Genomic DNA, 21,127 nt, shown 5'->3' on the forward strand with positions numbered 1-21,127 from the left:
GCGTAAATTGGCAATCTTTATCATTCTCTTTGATTTTATCAAAGTTTACTTATCATTTAATCTTTAGTATAATAACACTAAAGAGAACGTTCTCTTAGATCTCGAAAAATTACATGCTCGGGTATTGCAGGTCTTTGACTCTATATCCTAGTCTAGATCAATCATTGTTTATTAAAATGTCTAATTTTTGTTTTTAAGGGCATATCCATCAGTTTCAGGGGAGGTAATAACAAACGTAACCGTCGTCTATTGTTTCCCGTAATTTAACGGTGTTTCAACGACGTCATAATGGCCGTCTCGAAAGGCCGGTTTCTTTCCTCAAAATAAAGGGCACGGCGGGAATCGGCAAAAAACTTTTCCGAGATTTTGTCATTCAGGATAGAAAACTCAAAGTTTGGTTTTACCTGAGAAAGATGAAAAAATGGTTTCTTGAGAAAGGTAAAATACAGCGTAAACTAACATGTAACATTCATCTAGCTTTGCGTTGAAGTGCTAATATATGCAGTAGCTCTTTAAATGAATACGACATTTAACCGGTAAACAATGTAAAACAAAAGAGGACACAGTAATAAAAAAATATTGAAATAGGAAAACATTGTAATATATACTGATAGCTTAACTCAAGATTGTGATCATTATTCAACTTTATCTAGTACGGCATACGTTTTACCGCTAGCAAACTCTTTATATCTTGATAATGTATCAATCATTTACTTCAGATCCACTTTCGCCTCGTCGTAAATATGCGTGATATATTTGCCACTGGAGCACGGCAGCAATCAATTCATCAGTTTCCTATAGTGATGCATAATCATTAGTTCTCAAATTAATTGTCTCAAACAGTTGTCCAGTTTTGGTATTTAATTTTAATTTTATATTTTATGTCTTAACAAAAATTTTATAATTTCTTTCCGCATCTTTCTCTTTGAATTCTTTTGTTTGAATAATCAATAATGATACAGTAGTCTACATCAGTGGTTACATTGTATGCAGCCGAACTATGTAGAGGGCAGTAGAACAGAAAACAATCTCCATTGTGTATATATGCAATAACTCATATATTGAAGCGTAAAACCACGACAGTCAGGTTCGTTTAGGTGGGAAAATTACTGTGTCAATTTCATATACTTATATATTGTAAATAAAATCAAAAACACACGAAAAAAATGGTCACAATTTAAAATAACATTCAACTTTTTTTCGGCCGTTTCGTTTATTTTCAAGTTAATGTCTTACTGATTTGTTAATCAAAGTTTTTTTTCCATCTACAACTTCAAAAGGCGCAACAGCTGTGTTAAAATCAGCCATGCGGCTTATTTGAAGAATCATGTGACCTTTGTTGTTGTTTAGAGATTTTATTCGAAGTTCGTTTATCCCTTCAACCATTTTTTTAGATGGTATTTTAACGTGTAGATAGCGCGAAACTCTCCTTACTCTATGCATCGGATATACGACATTTTTATTTCGACTAAACGAGGATGCAAATTTATACATCCGAGCAGCTAAACGGCCGCACCCAATTTTAGCAAAGATATACACGTAATTGTCGGACAGGAGCAGTCCAGAGATGTAAATATTTCTATACCAAATCAATCCTTTTTTATGAAAAAGATTTTAAAGGTATACATTAACACGACAGCAACCCAACGACATATATAATTCAAAACACTAAGAGTCAACATACAGATTTTTGTTATAGCTATAGCCTGTAAAGAAAAAAAAACAAAACTGCAACATGAATATATAATACGGAGTTGGTGAGATTTAAGACAAGTGTTTGGTTGCAAAATTTCACGTGCTCTTTATTGATTTCGATATGTGAAATTATAGACAGTGTAATATAAATCAGTGTAAGAAAACACTTCTTTTTAAGGTAACGGTAAAATAAATAATGATTACGGATGACGGACGTCAAGTGGCATATTAAATGAATAATCAGAACAAAAATGTTAATATAATATGAAAATTAACCCTGCTTTGTACTAAAGACCGACACAAAGAAACGGATTTCTAACGTGTAATACGTTTGTTTTAAAAGAGGGATGAAATATACCAGAGCCGGGGACTATTTTAGTAGTTTGTAATTCCATGGTTTGCATGTTTCACAATTTTGACGAACAGAATAGTAAAGCTAACTGAATTATTAATTGTACAGATACTGGTCCATTATAAATAAGAAGATGCGATATGAGTGCTATCGAAACAACTATACCCAACAAAGTCAGTGTAAAATTAAATTTGTCTGCGACACCGTCGCACTGCCTTTGAAAAATTAGCGTGGAAATATAACGTTACGTCCCTGAATTTTTGGCGCAATTTGTGAGGCTTACGGAAGGGATTGAGGAAACAATATTATATTACTTGATTTTTCTCAAAAACGAGTACGGTGACAAAAAATTTTCAAAACGTTATGACGTTCCATTTTTTTCAAAGAATAACATATCTTACTTTGGTCAAATCGACACCGTAAGAAATATTTAAAAAAATCTAAACTGTGCATTTCAAATGTTCATTTCTTGCCGTTTTTGGGGGTAACCATAACGTTTTTGGCTTTATTTGAGTAAGAATTAATTCTTTAAATGGTATAGTTTGTTTCAATTTGAGCCCCATTATATAAGTATGTGTTGTTTAAAAAATACCAAAGGAACATTCAAACTCATAAACAAAGTTGTTTCTCTGTATATATATATAAAAGAAAATGTGGTATTATTGCCAATGAGACAACTCTCCACAAGAGACTAAAATGACACATAAATTAACAACTATAGGTTACCGTATGATATTCAACAATAAGCAAAGCCCATACCGCATACTCAGCTATAAAAGGCCCCGAAATGACCATATAAAACAATTCAAACTAGAAAACTAACGACCTTACTTCTTTTCAAAAATTAACGAAAAACAAATATGTAACACATAAACCAACGACAACCACTGAATCACAGGCTCCTGAATTGGGAAGGCACATAATGTTCATTGTAATATCAATATTTAAGATAAAATGATCAGAATAACATGAACAAAACTGTCTTGTTAAATTTCGTTATATTGAAAAATTACCTCCACATATTCCAATAATTTTGTCGCACGTTCCAGACAAACAATTACATTTTCCTGTGCAGTTCTTACCAAAATGTCCATCGTCACAGGCTATTAAAATAATAAAACAAACATTTACATATGCCAATAAAGTAACGGATATTCTTGATTATCAACAAAGTATAAAAAAGTGTAAAACAATTGATAAACAGTGTGCCTGTCATGATCAAATGCTATTAAATTTATCTTAGCTAGTTTAAGTAATTTTAGTTTTAACTGTTTAAAAACAGGGGTTATAATAAAAAAAAAACAAGTATGTTTATCAAATGTTTGTAGTGATTTTACTATCCTCATCTTAATTATGTTTAACAAATTCTTCTACAGTTGAATAACTAGTCAATCAATACAGCTGAACATATTATATTATTTGCAATGTTTAGAAAATACAAACACATGTTCATGGTTAGAACAAAATCAGAGATGTGGCAATCGAGTAAAAGATGACGAGATTGTTTACGATATTGAAACATGCATGGATTTATATTTATAAGCCGAGAAAACGATGGTGAATTGACTCAAATAAAAGCATAATAAAAGTATTATATGTCATTTTTACGTACTTTTATTGCAGTATTTGTCGTATATATAACCAGGTTCACATCCAGACGTGTTTTTACATAATCCATCAATCGTGTCACACATAGAAGATATACATCCTTTGCAGTTATTTTTACAATTTTGGCCAAACGTACCATTGTTACATTCTGAAATTTAGCGAGAAATAATAACATACGTTACTTCATTTTAGACATTATAACTATAATATTATGAACATTATGAATTGTACACATAGTGACTTGGATGGAGGATTGTCTCATTGGCACTCATAACACATATTCTAATTTCTATTGGATGTTTCGTAAAATAATTTGAGGAACTTAAGTGTTCTCATTTTAAATGTCTTCAATAAAATACACTACAAAAGTATATCTGGCCAACTTTAGGTCGTGGCTTCCTTAATACGATGATTTATAGAGTGTACGATATTTTATTGTTTTACTTTCTGTGAAGTTATAAAAAGTTGTTAATAATAAAAGGCTCCACATGGCTTCATTTTACATACCACAGTAAAAATAATTCAGTCACGCAGTGATAAAACAGGTTCATTTCGTTATCTCTTGTATATACTATTTCACAACATAGTTAGTTTAACTGAGATACACAGTTCATAAATACTTCATGCTTGAGAATCATATAAAAAAGTCATCAGAAATATCAAAATATTGGACAGTCTTACAGAAGCCATAAATTTCAAGTAGTCATTTTATGGAACGATTCTATATTCTGAATGATATGAACATGTGTAACTTGGAATATAGTAATGCGTTAAATTACAATAAATAATTAGTATCATATAAACGTACCCGCAAAATAGTCTAGAAATATATAAGCAAAACAACTATACCATTAGAAATTATAGGTCCAGATCAAGTGCGCGTTTTACTGATTGATTGATTCATGGTCCATATAAAAAGTCGAACTTAAAAAAAAAAAAGTCTTCCATCTATGACGCAAGGTTTTCCATAATTTCAAAACGGATTGTTTCATATTGTTAATATATCTTTTATGCTATTTATCTCACGATTGGGTTGTTATCGTTTTCTTGATTTTAAAGTGAGTAAGATAGGATTCAAAAAGAAGACATATAGTCGACGGGGATAAGGAAACGGTGCACATTTTCCCCCATGTGGATCAGTAACATATTTATCGATAATAATGATACACTAGAGGCTCTAGAAAACCTGTTTCGCTCACCTTGGTCTATGTGCATATTAAACATAGGACACAGATCGATCATGACAAAATTGCGCTTTGGTGATGGTGATGTATTTGTAGATCTTACTTTACTGGACATTCTTGCCGCTTACAATTATCTCTATCTATAATGAACATGGCCTAGTAGTTACAGTGGAAACTACTTTGTTAAAATTTACAAAATTTATGAAAATGGTCAAAATTGACTATAAAGTGCAATAACTCCTTAAGGGGTCACTTATCCATTTTAGTCATGTTGACTTATTTTGAGGTCTTACTTGCTGTACATTATTGCTGTTTATCTCTTTCTGTATTAATATTCAAGATAAAAACTTCAGGGCAGATACATCTTGTTTTAATCATTTAATGAACAATGTTATCCTGTCAGATTTGCTCTAAATTCTTTGGTTTGAGAGATATGACCCAAAAACGGCATTTTACCCTCTGACTATTTTCAGCCATGTCGGCAATCTTGGTTTGCGGGCTGGTTCATTGGACATAATTTTAAAATTGGATACCCTAATGATGATTGTGGACAAGTTTGGTTGAACTTGTCCTAGTAGTTTCAGAGGAGAAGATTTCTATAAAAGATAACAAACATTTACGAAAGATTGTTAAATACTGAAAATAAAGGGCAATTACTCTTTAAGGGGTCAATTGACCATTTTGGTCATGTTGACTTATTGGTAGATCTTTTTTTTTCTTTTCTTTTTTCTTTTTTTAATGGTAAATCATGTTTTATTAATAGCTTTTCACATTTGTTAGTGGATACATCAAATACCGGTACCTTATCCCGGCCTCGTTAACCGTTAGTAGTATATAATAAATTTTGTTAGTACTTGTTAGTTTAATTTGTCTGTAAAACATACATTTATAAATTATAATATAATCCAACTAATTGTCTAGTCAATTACAAATAGAAAAAAATACAATATAAGCCTATATAATTGCAAATCATTCACATTTATAATTTCGTAATTTTGTTCCGTATTTGACCTTTACTTTTACATCCTCATTATTGGATACAATCTACCCGACACATATTGTTCGTTTAGAAAATCGTGCATGTGTCTTAGTGTGATCAAATAATCGTAACCTAACATGATTGAAGGATGATATAGTTTATGTGTTAATCTTTTCGCTTTTGGATTATTATCAAAAGGTACATGTAAGATATTATATGTTTGTTATTATCGAAATATGAATTTATTGTCTTTCCCCATAATATGTACCTTATTGTGTTTTGATTTAAAGTTTTAGAATAGGTGTAATTTAAGGGTTTTTCTTTGCGGCCGCTGAGGTGTCAATTTTTATTTTGCATTTGTAGTATTTCATTTTAAAGATACTTGAGTGATTATTTTCTACGTTACGTTTCGAAACTATATATGAATACTATGTTTACATATTTTATAATTTAACAGTTTAAAGAAATTGTTGAAATGTGCGAATTAGATTACTTTTACGTTTTTTTACACATCTGTTGACTTCAAAATATAATTCAAATTCTTTTTTGAAGATGTTGTATATGGCGGCGGATTTTGTTCTTTGTTTCGACGTGTAAAATGATTTGTAAATTGAGGAACCTATCAACGTTATAATAAGATTTATGTCATTATAATGTCGGTCTCCTATTTTATATCCAAAGACTACATCTATTCAGTTTATTTTCTTATTTGTTTGTGTATACTTCTTTGTTTGTAAATGATAAGGAGTGTCTAATTTGTAATGGTTTTACGCCTAATATTCTTTGCAATTTTATTATTCCAATGTTTGGAGTTATTTTGTTTTTTATAAGATATTGATAGACGATTTTGTTATCAAGATCTGCTTAATTAATTTCTGTTTCATTCATTCTGATTATTTCTTCGTAAATACTAACTCGGGTTTTAACAGATTTATTTGTTTTCAGGATATCTATCCAACATTTTGGAATAGCTTTTTTTAGTATTGATAGTTCGGCTATCCAGTTCTGTTTTATGTCTAACTTACGCAGTATTGTTTTTTCGTTGATTTGACCGTTTTCGTCAATAATTTCATTAATATATATTATATTGCTTTTGATCAGATTTAGCATCAATAATGTTTTATTTTTTATTTTTATGTTTTTATTACCCCATATAATTTCTTTGTGTATTTCTCTAAAGTTAGTGGGTGATTTAGTTTGACCTCCACCTTTCCGTATCCAGCATGTTAAGTGGTTTTAATTTTTTAAGTTCTAAATTCATTTTGAAGATAAGGAAGTTTTTTCCGTATTTATCAAAAAAGAATCTCGGAATAATTGACCAATTTTCATGTTTTGACTCCATTAATCTTGATATCCATATAATTTTAAAAGTATTAAAGTAGCTGTCGATATCTATCATATTGAGTCCTCCTGTACTGTAATCTGCTATGAGAGTTGACCTTTTTAATTTGTCTTCTTCAAAATGAAATTAAAAAGTTGTATTTTTAGATGGTCGCTATACGTTTTATTTATGACTGTTATACTTGCTAAGTATGTAAATTGTCGAATAATAAGTGATTTGATAATAAGAATTTTACCGATGATAGTAAGATGTCTTTTTTCCGAAGATTTCATGAGTTTTGTTTGCTTTTTCAAACTTACTTTCCAAATTTAGTTTTGCGCATTCTGCTTTATTTGTGCCAAAATACAATCCTAACACTTTAACGGGTTTATCTGTGAATTTTATATTATCTACTTTATCTTTACATCTTTTTAGTTTTCCTATCCAAATGCCTTCCGTTTTGTATTTATTTAATATAAGACCAGAAAATGTGCCAAATATTTCAATAACATTTAATGCTGCTATAATTTCATTTTTTGATTTAAGAAACAGAGTGGTATCATCTGATAACTGGGAAATTTTCAAATTATGTTTTAAAGTTTGAATTCAAAACCTTTAATGTTATAATCATTCCTTAATTTACATGCCATGATTTCAACGGCGATCACAAAGATCATAGAAGAGCAGGGGCATCCTTGACGCACCCCCCTTTTTAGACTAATTGGTGCAAAAATCCATCCATTATTGAACACTGAGCTATTTATATCAGAATATAACGTCTTGGTACAGTTAATAAATGAACTATTAAAGCCAAAATGTTCGAGAGTTTGTTACATAAAGGTCCATTTTGAAGTATCAAATGCTTTTGAAAAGTCTAGAAAGAAAATTGCACCTCTAACATTAAATTTGTCGGCGTAATCTATGATGTCTTGTATTTGTCTGAGATTGAAGCCAATATATCGTTTTTTTATATATCCTGTTTGGTCTGCATTTGTTATTGAATTTAGTACATTTTTTATTCTTTGAGCTAATGTGTAAGATAATATTTTATAGTCTGAGTTCAATAAGGAGATTGGCATATAATTTGAAAGATCTAGTGGATCATTCTTTTTGTATATACGGTTAAGAATACTTTGTCTTTGAGAAAATGGTAGCTTTTGCCTGTCGTAGCTTGTATTAAATATGTTAACAAGAATTGGGCCTAATGATTGCCAATTTTTTTTTTTATAGACATGTGTTGTGATACCACCCTTACCTGGGCTTTTATTGGGTTTTAAATTATTTACTGCTAGTGTTAATTATTATATTGTAACAGATCCGTCACACGTCTTTCATGTTTTGATAATTTATTTTTTACTTCGGTACTGTTAATATATTCCCATGATTGGGCAATGTTTTCATTTTCTTTTGAATATAGTTTTTCGTAAAATTTCTTTTCAATTTGAAGTATTTACTTTGATCTGTAACAATATTTCCTTGGTCATCTTTTAGTTTTATTATTGATTTTTTTGTTTGTTTATTCTTTTTCTAGGCCTAAAAAGTAACTGCATTTTTTTCGCCTTTTTCTACCCAATCTTGTTTCGATCTTAATTGGGCGCCTTTAGCTTTATATTCATAATGTTTTTCTAACTGATTTTCAATTTAATTTATTTTTTGCAAAATATCGTTGTTTTCATTTTTGTGATATTTTTCAGTTAAGAATGTTAATTTTTTTTTCCATTTGCTTTATTTCATTATCTTTATTGTAAGCTCTACTTTGGCAATAATTTATTGTTAACAGTTTAATATCAAGTTTAAACGCGTCCCAAAGAAGATGCACATCCGTAGACGTGTCTTGCATAATGGTTTTGTATTTAGCAATTATTATTTCTATTTCTTTACAATATTCATTTTCTTCTAAAATAGAATTATTTAATTTCCAGTATCCTGGACCTCTACTTTCGGCCGTTACGCTTTGTAATTTAAGAGACACGCCTTGGTGGTCTGTGCTTTTTATTAATGCGGGTCTTACGTCGCTTGATTTTGTATTGAGCACAAAATCTTTATTAATTAAAAAGTAATCAATTCGACTTGCTTGACTTGTCTTTTCCAGGTAAACTGTATTTTTTTAGGATTTAAATATCGCCATATATCGATCTTATTGGCAGATCTTACCTTGCTGAACATTATTGCAGTTTACACTTTATCTATAATAATAACCAAAAGCGACAAAATTTCCCTAAAATTACTAATTCAGGGACAGCAACCTAACAACGGGTTGTCCGATTTATCTGAAAATTTAAGGGCAGATAAATAATGACTTCAAAAACAATTTTACCCCAATGTCAGATTTGCTGTAAATGCTTTAGTTTCAGAAATATAAGCCAGAATCTACATTTTTAGCCATGGTGGCCATCTTGGTTGGTTGGTCGGGTCACCGGACATATTTTTAAACTAGATACCCCAATGCTGGCCATGTATGGTTAAATTTGGACCAGTAGTTTCAGAGGAGATGATTTTTGTAACAGCTAACGACGACGGACGACGACGGACGACGGACGACAAATGATGAGAAAAGCTCACTTGGCCCTCTTAAAAAAGATAGTTATGCATTACTGAACGCTTTTTAATCTCAGTATGTATTTTTTTAATATCAACCGACTAAAAACTATTTGTCTTTCTTATTATAAAAAAAAAAAGTGTTGTCGAGTTTTTGTTTTGTCAATGAATCAAATTGAGAATGGCAATTGGGAATGTGTCAAAGAGACAACAACCTGATCAAAGAGTAGACAACATATTCAAACATATAAATCCTATGCTATATGAGTGAGGAAGTAAGGACCTTTTGTTATTTTGCTATTTTACCGACTGTTATTTTTGTTCTAATGTTTTTATTACAATGGAAAGAATATTTTAACAACTGTGACCACAATGCATTTCAGTGATTTCAGTAACCCTCATTTTGATTATCAGAAATCTGAACGAAATACATTGATTTCAAAGTGTAAATTATGTTGTGTACTAATTTAGGTCAAATGATACAGAATTGTAAGATTTGTTATGAAGGCCAATCAGATAACTTTCCACATATTCATAAAGATCCAAATGAAGCAGTTGTAAACAACGAAAGATCCTTGTCAGGCCTTCAACAATGAACACATCGTATACCGCATAGTCAACTATATAAGGTCCTGATATGGCAAAATATGGAATACTCAAACAAAAGAGGGACGAAAGATACCAAAGGGACAGTCAAACTCATAAATCTAAAACAAACTGACAACGCCATGGATAAAAATGAAAAGGACAAACAGAAAAACAATAGTACACATGACACAACATAGAAAACTAAAAAATAAACAACACGAACCCCACCAAAAACTAGGGGTGATCTCAGGTGCTCCGGAAGGGTAAGCAGATCCTGCTCCACATGTGGCACCCGTCGTGTTGCTAATGTGATTACAAATCCGGTAAATAGTCTAATTCGGTAGGTCACATTCATGAAAGGGAAGGGGATTGTAGTTACGACGAAAGGAACATATCCGATAGCATTTGTGAAACGGTTATTCCATAACGGTCAACCAACTCGTGATGGCGTCCGTAAAATTTACGAAGGGATGATTTCAACTTCTCCATCTGGAACTCTTGGTTTAATAGCTTACTTGTAAGCAGTAACCCTCTATCAAGAAAATCATGATAGGAAATGCAAGCACGGGAATATCGTATCAATTGGGAGATATATACCCCGTATGCAGGTGCTGCTGGAATGTTGCTACTTAGAAATGGAAAGTTCACAATTGGAAAGCTGAAATCATCTCTTTTGTCGTAAAGTTTTGTTTTCAACCGACCCTCATTGTCAATTTCTAGATGTAAGTCAAGATATCAAGATATGAAACAAATAGCATGAATTCTGACAAAACATTCAAAACTCTATGATAGAAAACAAACAACGACTGATACATAAAGACGTTTGTGAACACCCAGTTTTCATATAACCTGAGATACTGAGTCGGGTATCAACACAATTTTAGAACAAACTGTTAAAATCAGTTGGAAATGGAATGCCAGATCAGATCTGCATCCGGCACCCCAAACAACTAACATAGAGAAAAGACACTCATGTGATGATCCAAGGAAATGAATACTAGTTCGAGACATTATACGTCACATACTCTTTTGCACTGAGATGTTTGTATACATATATGCAAAACGTTTCAGAGAAGTTAAGGTTGATAAAAATGTGTATCTCACTTTAAAAGGGTGTGTTGTAAAGCATTACAAAAATTTGAATGTTCTCTAAACAAAATACGGTGTGGTTATCGTTTATATGAGAGATGTGAAGTTTGAACTTGTTTTAAAGGACCCATATGATCAGACTGAAAACGTTCATTGGCTGAGATTTTCTAAAATGTTCGATTGAAACCTATATGAAAATATAATAATACTAAACGTTTGTTTCCGAATCATTATGCAACAACAACGTTTCAACGTTTTCATGTAAATCCTGAATCGCATGATTCAAACCAGTTAAATAAGTCAATTCTGTGTTTTTGATTTAAAATAACAAAAACAATGTTACTTTTATACAAAAATAGAAATAACTGAACTGCGTTGTCCAAATGGTGATATAAATGTCGCCTTCCTTTTACACTTTCGAAAGAGTATTTTGTTCATGAATATATATAAAATCTGATTCGTTTTTCTATGTTGGATGTTTCTTACCTTGGTTACATGATTGACCTAAAAAAACCCGTCTCACAGCCTCCAGGTGGACATATTCCATCCGACTTGTTGCAAGGTGCACTAAAACAGTAACATTTCTGCGCACAATCAATACCAAAGTCTCCATCGTCGCAAGCTGAGGTAAAATAAAGCATAGTTGTCAATAAAAAAAATCAAAATTCAAAATTATTCTTAAATATAGCCTTTCATTTTGTACACAAATTGCTGATTTAGATATACCCTGAACTACTGACTTCAAAACCTGTTCCTGGAAGGTTGATATTTGTCATATCAGAATCATTGGCAAATTCCATGCACTGTTTTTCCAGTTTTGCTTCTTTGAATCAATCGACATTAGGTCTCAATCGTCGTAAGGTTTCTCAATTTAGATTTTGTCTTTGTACATTAAAGCTATATAATATATAGCAAGACTTCAAGTCAACGAAAAAGTTATTTCCCCTCTTATTGAAGTTTATTTAGATACAAAATTAAATTTTTGGATTGTATCCGCGAATTGTTTTTCTTGGATAGAATAAAAGAATAGGGAAATTAACACCAAACACAGAAACAATGTTGGACCATTATGACATTTATCATGTTTATGGGTTTGAATGTAGTTATTAGCATATCATACACCTGTATTTCTACATTTACAAAATTGTGTATTTTCTCTGATTAATATTAATCTGAATAGAATTTCTTCTTTCAGAAATTGTACAAGAATTTTGACATATTGAATTTTACTTACATATGTTACATTCATTGGTGTGTTCATAGCCAGGATTACAACTAGTTGTGTTATCACACAATCCATCTACAGAATTACACATACTTGATACACATCCGTTACAAGATCTAGAACAGTTTCTCCCAAACTGACCATTAGGACAATCTGAAAATATGTATCCGAATTATTCCATCAAAATATCACACAGCACACTATATCAATATCTTCAGGTGTTAAGCGAATAAATTACCGCATAAAAAGTAAAAATATTTTTGAATGAAGTTCAAACATCAAACACAAATACAACGATTCAAATTGAAGCTAGTCTTATTTTTATCTTTAACTTCCAGGAATAATTTGTAAAAACATAATAGATAATTAGATAAATAGATTGGTTCTTGAAACAAAAGAACATACTTTGGGAACAATTGAATCCCTGCCATCCATCTTGACAGCCACCAATGCATTCTCCTGTTACGTGATTGCATGGAGAATTCAAACAGTTAATTGAACAAGTTTCACGACAATCTTTACCGTATAAACCAGCAGAACATTCTGTAAAAATTAAATTTACCACGTAGACATTCATATGATACACTTTTACGAAAAAAGAATTCAACACCTTAACTATATACAGTCTGTCGAAAAATTGTGATGTTCGTCTTCGCCATTTATATTACTTCATTCCTGTTTATTATTCAAATATCCGAGAAAGGCAGAAAAGAAAATTATAATTTACAGCTGATTAATTATGCATGGACAACTAAAGATCAAGCAATACAAACTTAAACGGAACTAAAAGTAAACCGAGGTACTCCAGAAATGTAACATATTCAAACTGTAAAGTAGCTTGAGATCTCTAATAAACTAATTCATTATTTGAGATCGAATATATAAAAATGAAAATATACTAAATCTTATGTATGATTTAAAATCGAAAGTTTCTCAGACTTTATAGTGTTATAAAAGAATTGAGGGCTCACAATTCTAACAGCCGATTGCATTTAGTGTGTAAAGAAATGTAATATCTTTGGTTAGCTTGCTTGCTAGCTGAATCGTGAAGAGTTTGTGCACCATGACGAACGCGTCACATACAACCGAAAAAACGAAACTAATTATATCGTTGTTTCTGTTATGTGTGCTTTTGATGAATGCAGATTGATTTTACTGTAATGAATTGGTACACCGGTACCACAACCTTTATTTTCCATAGGTCGAAACTGCTGGTCGTCAATAGTTGAGCACTAAATAATGTTACCCTTCGAATCATATGATTTTACATATCTTCAAAAAGTATAAATACATGAAAATGATGGTTAACTAGTACATCAAAAAGGTTAAAAACAAACAACAAAAACAACTAAACAGAAAAATTCAAAAAAATGAAAAAGCGTTATTCCGAAATGTACATCGTCAACTCTTAACGAGTTTGAAAAACTTAACTATAATTAAACACAAACAATAAAGATTTGGTTACAGTGTTACCGTGCCCGAAATCGTTTTAGCTACACATTTAAATATCATCAGGGTTATAATTAAACTATAATCTTAAGATCTGCTTTCCGCTTTAAGAGATTGTAAAAGTGTCTTGTGTTATTATTTTATGAATGTAATTAATATTTGTCATTAGTTTGACATAAATTCTTTATTCGGTTTTATTGGTTAAAGGTTGATTCAGAATACAGTTGCGTATATTTCCACAATAGTTAGAATGACAATTCAAATAACCTTCTTGACGCTATAAATGTATAAATAAAACACATGTTGTTTTTACCTTTGTCACATTTTACATCAGTCCACCCATTCATACATCCAAGAATGCAAATCCCACTTTCAAGGTCACATGGTCCATTACAATTATGGGGGCACGTTGTATTACAGAGCGGACCATAATGTGTAGGTGGACAACCTATAACAAAAAAATATAGTCGAAATGATTGTGTAATCAAATTGATGACTCTATGTATATAACATCGTAATAGATTCTTCCTGAGCAATTTTATTAATAACTCATACCGTATAACAGAAGTTGAGCTTTCAGCTTTTGATGCTGACCTTAACAGCAAGAATAAAAGTAGAACCTACCAGATAGAGATAATATTCGAGCTGATAATCAGCAAAATATCAGGGTTCCAGCACATGTACATTGACATTGTAAACGGTTGGGATTTACAATGCAAACCTTTGATACATGTATCAAGTGCACCAGTAAACGATAATAAGAGGTATTCACCAAATTAACCTACACACATCGAAAGTCGGCTTTGTAAGTTCTTCTTTTACGTTGTAATGTCCCTGATTGATTTTTATTTCGCAACAAATATGGATGAAGGCTGGAATTCCTTCTGCCTTTGGATCTTTATAGTGTATTAAATAGAGGGAGATATTAGACTCCTGAAGGTGGATTCCTGAGGAATAGTTGCCATACCAAACACTTGAGTAGAAATTTATCTTACATAGGGATGTCAAAACCCAAACAACATTAAGTGCAACCTTTGAAGGAAACCCTTTTAAAACCCCTCTAAAATTTTAGAAGCATTGATGCCACAGCAGGAAACAGAACTTTACATCACAGTTATTTGTTTTAAATCAAAATTAACTATATTTGAGAAATATGTGAGAACAGTCTTTAAAATGTAGTTAAAAGTTTATTAGTTAAAATGTATACCAGTTCATTGATAATGAACGTCATACTTAACTCCGAATTATACACAAGAAACTTACATTTAATGTCATACAAGACTACCAGAGTCCAGATGTTTAAAGTGTTTTTTTTATATCACAACTTTCCCCTATACCTCTAGCCAATGTGGAAAAAAAACAATACGCACAGTAAAACACAGTTCAAAGAAGTCCGAGCAAGATGTCAGAATAGATAACAAAGAAAAAAGAAGTCTGAGTCAGATGTCAGAATAGGTCACAAAAGAAACTAAACAAAATGATAATGATACTTAAAATTATCAAAGTACTACTATAGCAGTTACTGACATGCCAGCTACGGACCTCAATTAAACTTTATTTAAAAGATTATGTCTTCATCGTATGAATATCAATACAATCCCTCCCGTTAGGGGTCAAGTATTATACAATCATAAAATATATGAGAAGAACATAACCATTATTATGCCAAGAACTGTTTTTCGGATAAATGTTCTTCTTTCCGATGCAAAGACCCTATAAGTGAATCAATATTAAAGCCAAAATATGCAATCTTTAATGACTGACCAAACACCAGTATCGTAACTATTTACCTTCTTGCTTAGTCTGTTTTAAGGTTTTGTTAGCTTTTCAAGTGAATGCCGACATTTTTGTGCTTTGTAAAGAATATTAAAATAAACAATTTGATGTGAAAAGCCTGAACGTTCGACTTCCTAAACGTTTCAAATGTGAATATAAAACCATTTTAAAACATTTTACATGCAAAAGCACGCACCTATAATCCCAATTTCACATAGCTCAAGTTCTGTAACTGGACTATGAACTGGAGGTACATAAGTCAGGAATCGAAAAACGGCGTCAAAGTAGATATCAGTAGGTAGATGTGTCCCATTGTATAAAACTGTTCCACTAGTCCAGGTATTGCTAGTATTTGAAGCGTAAACAGTATGATAACCATCTGTTGTTGTGCCATCTAAAAGAGAAAGAATAAATGTTTCATTTCCGTTTCACACTATAAACTTACTGATATAGGAGATAACCGTATAAAATAGGAGTCATTTTAATTAACCAAAATGAAAAATGACAACGACAACCTCTGAACTGCAGGCTTCTGAATTTGGAGAGACCCATACACCAAGTGTCCATGTTGAAACATGTTTGTGTGTGCTAAACACCCTTAGTTACGGACCGTAAAAACAAATACAAACAAACATTGAAAATAACATGAATAAGATATAAATCGCTTTCCTGGATAGATCAGCACCGAGACAAACAAAAATTTAAAAGAAAACTCAAACAAAAAATTAATAAAACACAAGGCACCGATTTAAGGAAATTCCCAAAAATGGACGCTAGTTCAATGCCAGTTATAACTAATAAATATACCAAGTTCTTCCCCTCTCTACAGTATCAATCAGTACACATATATCGGATTTAGTATAAAGACGTCAGCAATATTTTTCGAAACCTTGTTGTTATGCCAACACACAGGTAAGCTGTTTCGACAGGATATAGGACAGTTAGGGCTCATAAATATTCATATGTACATGATGTAGTTGTCATTTGATTAGAACAAATCAATCTCTGTAGCGATACACACATTATTTAAAAATAAGATTTTATTACGTTTCTAAACTTGATAACATTTAAGAATAAGTTTATAAAGAAACCAGTTTTACAATACTAGTGGCGTATGTTGATAATAATTTCTTTTCAGTGATGCTTGATGCCAAACTATTCAAAAATAAAAAGCCTACAAAGTGTTAAAAAGCTAATAAAACCAACTATTTCATAAACAGTATTTTGATCATTCCATGTTTTGTTGCCTTGTGGCTTTACAATTTTCTATGTGTATTCAAATATGTTTAATTCTGGTAATGAAGCAAACCGACTATTCCACCTTTTTATTATAATCAATGAGATGACATAAGAACTTTTTTTTTAATTTTGTAGAATGTTTTATTCATCAATCGTTGTCTATATAAAGGAATTTGATGCGACTGTCATATAAGTGAGAGGTTAAGAGAACTTTAAAACCAGGTTCAATCCACCGTTTTACATGCTTATATCAAACCAGTAATATGACAGTCGTTATCCATTCGTTCGATGTGTTTGATTTTGCAATTTGATTAGGGTCTTTTTGAATTTTCGTCGGAGTTCAGTACTTTTGTGATTTTACATTTTACACATATATATTATGATATGACGATCACTATTCTCTTTTTATTTTCGTGAATAGAATAGAAGCTTCTTACAAATCGTATTTGGCACTAGTTTTTGGAATTTTGGGTTCTTAATTATCTTCAACTTTGTACTTATTTTGGCTTTCAAACATTTTTGATCTGAGCGTCAATGATCAGTTTTATGTAGACGAAACGCGCGTCTGACGTATACAATTATAAGCCTGGTCCCTTGATAACTAATTAAGCAACTAGACCCAAATAATATTTTCTTACAAAACCTACTTCTTAAGGCTTCAATCTAAATATGTATCGACATGATATAGCTAGTTTTGACAGGATTTCTTACTTTTTGCTTAATAAGCATATCAATAAAAGGAAACAAAATAAATCTGACGTGTTTGATAAATTTTGGGGACAGTTAACAAAGTGTACCATTGATTTAAATCTATCATTTTTACATAATTATCAATTATTTATTTAAGTGTATATCAGCAATAATGCTACACGTTTTGTATATATGAAACAACGCTATTTTCTAAAATGGAGGCAGGTATACATACTTCAGGACTAGACTATCAAATTCAGGTTCGATAAAACACCAAACATAAAATTGACTAATTGATGTTTGCTGACGCCGACTCAGCGAAATATACATCTATATGCTTGAATTTAGTTGACTGTCACCAGGCTTATACATGTTAATACCTTAGTATTTTAATTGCAAGATATGTTATAGATAATGTATATTTTAAGGTTTTTCTTGTTGTAGAACACACCGAGGGGTGTCAGGATTGATCAAATGAAAGACCGACCGATATACATTATCTGACTTATATACCGTCAAAAAAATATTATTTCTTATCAAGATTTGCAAAATATAGTATCCTATTTTACCGACGACACTAAAGTGGGATATTCCTTTTTAATGTGCTTCGGTTTTGAAACGCCCAACGGCTCATTTAGAATGTGAAATAAAACTCACTAATTCTTCTGTATATAAACATTTTAATTATTATCCATACACAATAAAAAATATTACTGTAACTGCACGAAGAAAGACCCAACTTCATTGTTACCATCCGATAACGGTGTATGACAAATACAAGACTCATTGTAAGTAATTTATTGTACCATCTTAGTTTATGGAAAAGGGGGAGGGGTATGTTGTTTTTTTTATTTGTAATGACATTTTTATCGCGGAAAAATGGTTATTTTTTCAACAATTTAAATTGAATCGAATTAAATATTCAGAAAGATATTCTTTTGAATAGCAATTATTTTTTTAACAGATAATCATAATATAATTATATACCCTCCCCACCCGATCTTTTGTGAGTTACGTAAAAGTTATTCAACAGAATATTAAAATATTGTATTAGTTGATCATTTGATAGAGTAAAAGGTATACATAAATTTGAAAAAAAGTAAAAAAACTGACACGAAGACAAATATAAATACACGTAGGTCACAGTATGATTCAGTGTTTATCGTCCTAAACATCCATAAAATATTTGCCACTGGACGTTAAGCAATCAACCAAAATTCAATCAACCTGTTCAATGAGACTTAGACACGAATATGTTAAAACTTTATTGTATGAAATTATACAGTACAATGCATCTCACATTAATGACAATGTTTCTGTATTGTAGCGGTAAATTAACAAAATTTCACGTTATTTGTTTCTAAAACCAAAATGCGGGCAATGGCGATTTCTTCTACACCTATCATCGATTGAACTTTAAAAAATAAATTCCCAAATCGGCAACAAAAAAGCTATCAGACGAATATAATTTTGAAGTAAATTATAGATTGCATTTGTTTATCAAGAAAAATAATGACCTCGCACAGGTCATTATTTTGTGCCTTGGAGCACATTTAATTGAAACATGGAATCGTCCAGGTTGATTTTGAAAAAATAGATACCTATCGTTCTGAAAGAAAATAACTCCTTATAGGTATATAGATATTGTTTATCGTACACATTTGTCTTTAGCGGGTATAATTGAGATTTATTCTTGATAAAAGCAGACGAGCATCAACGTCTTATATATATTATATATATATATTAAATGTGAACAAATCTAAATTGAACTACGATATAAATCATTTGTTTGTTTACTCATCAGGTATTTTTAAACAAACCTAATAATTGATTTTAGTTTCATTTGTAGTACATATAGCAATGAGTGATTTTTCATAATTCTTTTTAATCACTTCAAAACAGCATATGATTAAAGTCTTGCAATCAATCATTGGAATGATATTGCAACATCAATGTTCTATAATAATAATATAACAATAATGTATATTGATATCATTTTATTATTTTATTATTTCATGAAAGTTCATTGTGTTGAATAAGAAAACAATATTATTTAAAAACAGTTGTTGGCATGACAAGGGTTATGTTCTTCTCATATATTTTATGATAGTATGATACTAAACCTCTAACGCGAGGGATTGTGCCTGATATTCATATGATGAAGACATAATCTTTCAATCAGTTTAATTGAGGTCTAGAGCTGGCATATCAGTTAAACTTTTAAAAAGAAAAAGAAAAGATGCCAAACAAGAGAAATGCCATAGGATCGCCATCAAGGGCCATGGGAAAGAAGAGTAGAGCGGTTAGCAGGACAGGAAGACAGAGAGGACAGAACGAAGAAATCCCCAAAAAGAAGGACGGAGCTGACTGGAAAAGAACTGACAAAAAAAAAACACAAGGGGCCGGACACGTGGTGGTAGAAGGACTTGTTGGAAACTACTGATTTCTCATCAGGTAATGAGTCGGAGGAGGATGAACGAGCGTTCCCCACTTTAAGGCACGACCGGTGACACCAAAACCTTGAAATTGCAAATAATTCCATTGATTTCACTACGTCACAATAATCTAGCATTCATGACACAGTGGGTGAACACGCGCCTTTTAAAATTAAGGAAAAAATCTGGGAGGGAAAGTTTATTGAGCTTCACTCTCTTTATGAGAACGCAAAAAGCAATGGAAGAGGTAGACGAGGGCGATTTAAAATTAAAAAGGGGGAAAATTTGCTTTGAAAAAAAGATCGTCGAGTGTTTTTTTGTCAATAAATGAATGGACTTCAGCATTCATGGTTTTTATGAGTGTCTACATTGAGAAATACAGTACACGGGCACAGGAATTGTTAAAATATATGCGCAATATAAGATTAGCGGCAACGAGGTCAGAAAACTGGGCCACCTATGACGAGCAATTTAGGCTAAAAATAGAAAAGAATCCAAATTTATCTTGGGGAAATATACACGGTGAATATTGGCTATTACACATCACATCTCCCACAGTACAAAACAGTGTGTCAGTGCAATCACAGGGTTATAGACCAAATACACAACACCCATTAATTTGATGATTATAAATGCCTAACTGTCAGTATTAATTATAAGCTAATTAAACTATAATAGTGATAACGTATAATGTAAACATAACAATCTTTAGAAGATCAAGACAAACAAGATTAATCTCTAGTGAATGAAAGTAATAAATTCAATTGGCACTCAATTTTGAACTAAATAGCTACAAGCGTTACTGTCTATATATTATATGTTCAATTATGAAATCCTAAACCTACAGTTATATCACTACACTAACTTAACCACAAATATTTACAGTCACATGTTTTTAAATAAGTCTCTCTGGTGCCTTACTTACTCTTTCTATGCGGTTCGTAACGATAGTGTCATTA

General features: G+C 31.4%; 1 protein-coding gene across 1 annotated transcript in view; it reads right to left on the reverse strand.

Moving 5' to 3' along the window:
* Positions 1-3,716: 3,716 nt before the first annotated feature.
* The window catches only part of LOC143083542 (uncharacterized), a 70,686-nt gene continuing 53,275 nt past the window's right edge, over positions 3,717-21,127 (reverse strand). Inside the window, exons 3-8 of the mRNA XM_076259807.1 lie at positions 16,001-16,198; positions 14,342-14,476; positions 12,985-13,122; positions 12,589-12,732; positions 11,841-11,976; positions 3,717-3,803 (exon numbers count right to left, since the gene is read on the reverse strand). Of these exons, the coding sequence (XP_076115922.1) occupies positions 11,846-11,976; positions 12,589-12,732; positions 12,985-13,122; positions 14,342-14,476; positions 16,001-16,198 (746 nt within the window). The 3' untranslated portion in view covers positions 3,717-3,803; positions 11,841-11,845. The remainder of the gene's footprint in view (positions 3,804-11,840; positions 11,977-12,588; positions 12,733-12,984; positions 13,123-14,341; positions 14,477-16,000; positions 16,199-21,127) is intronic.

The sequence above is a fragment of the Mytilus galloprovincialis genome, chromosome 1, assembly GCF_965363235.1.
Source record: "Mytilus galloprovincialis chromosome 1, xbMytGall1.hap1.1, whole genome shotgun sequence".
Taxonomy (NCBI): Eukaryota; Metazoa; Mollusca; class Bivalvia; order Mytilida; family Mytilidae; genus Mytilus; species Mytilus galloprovincialis.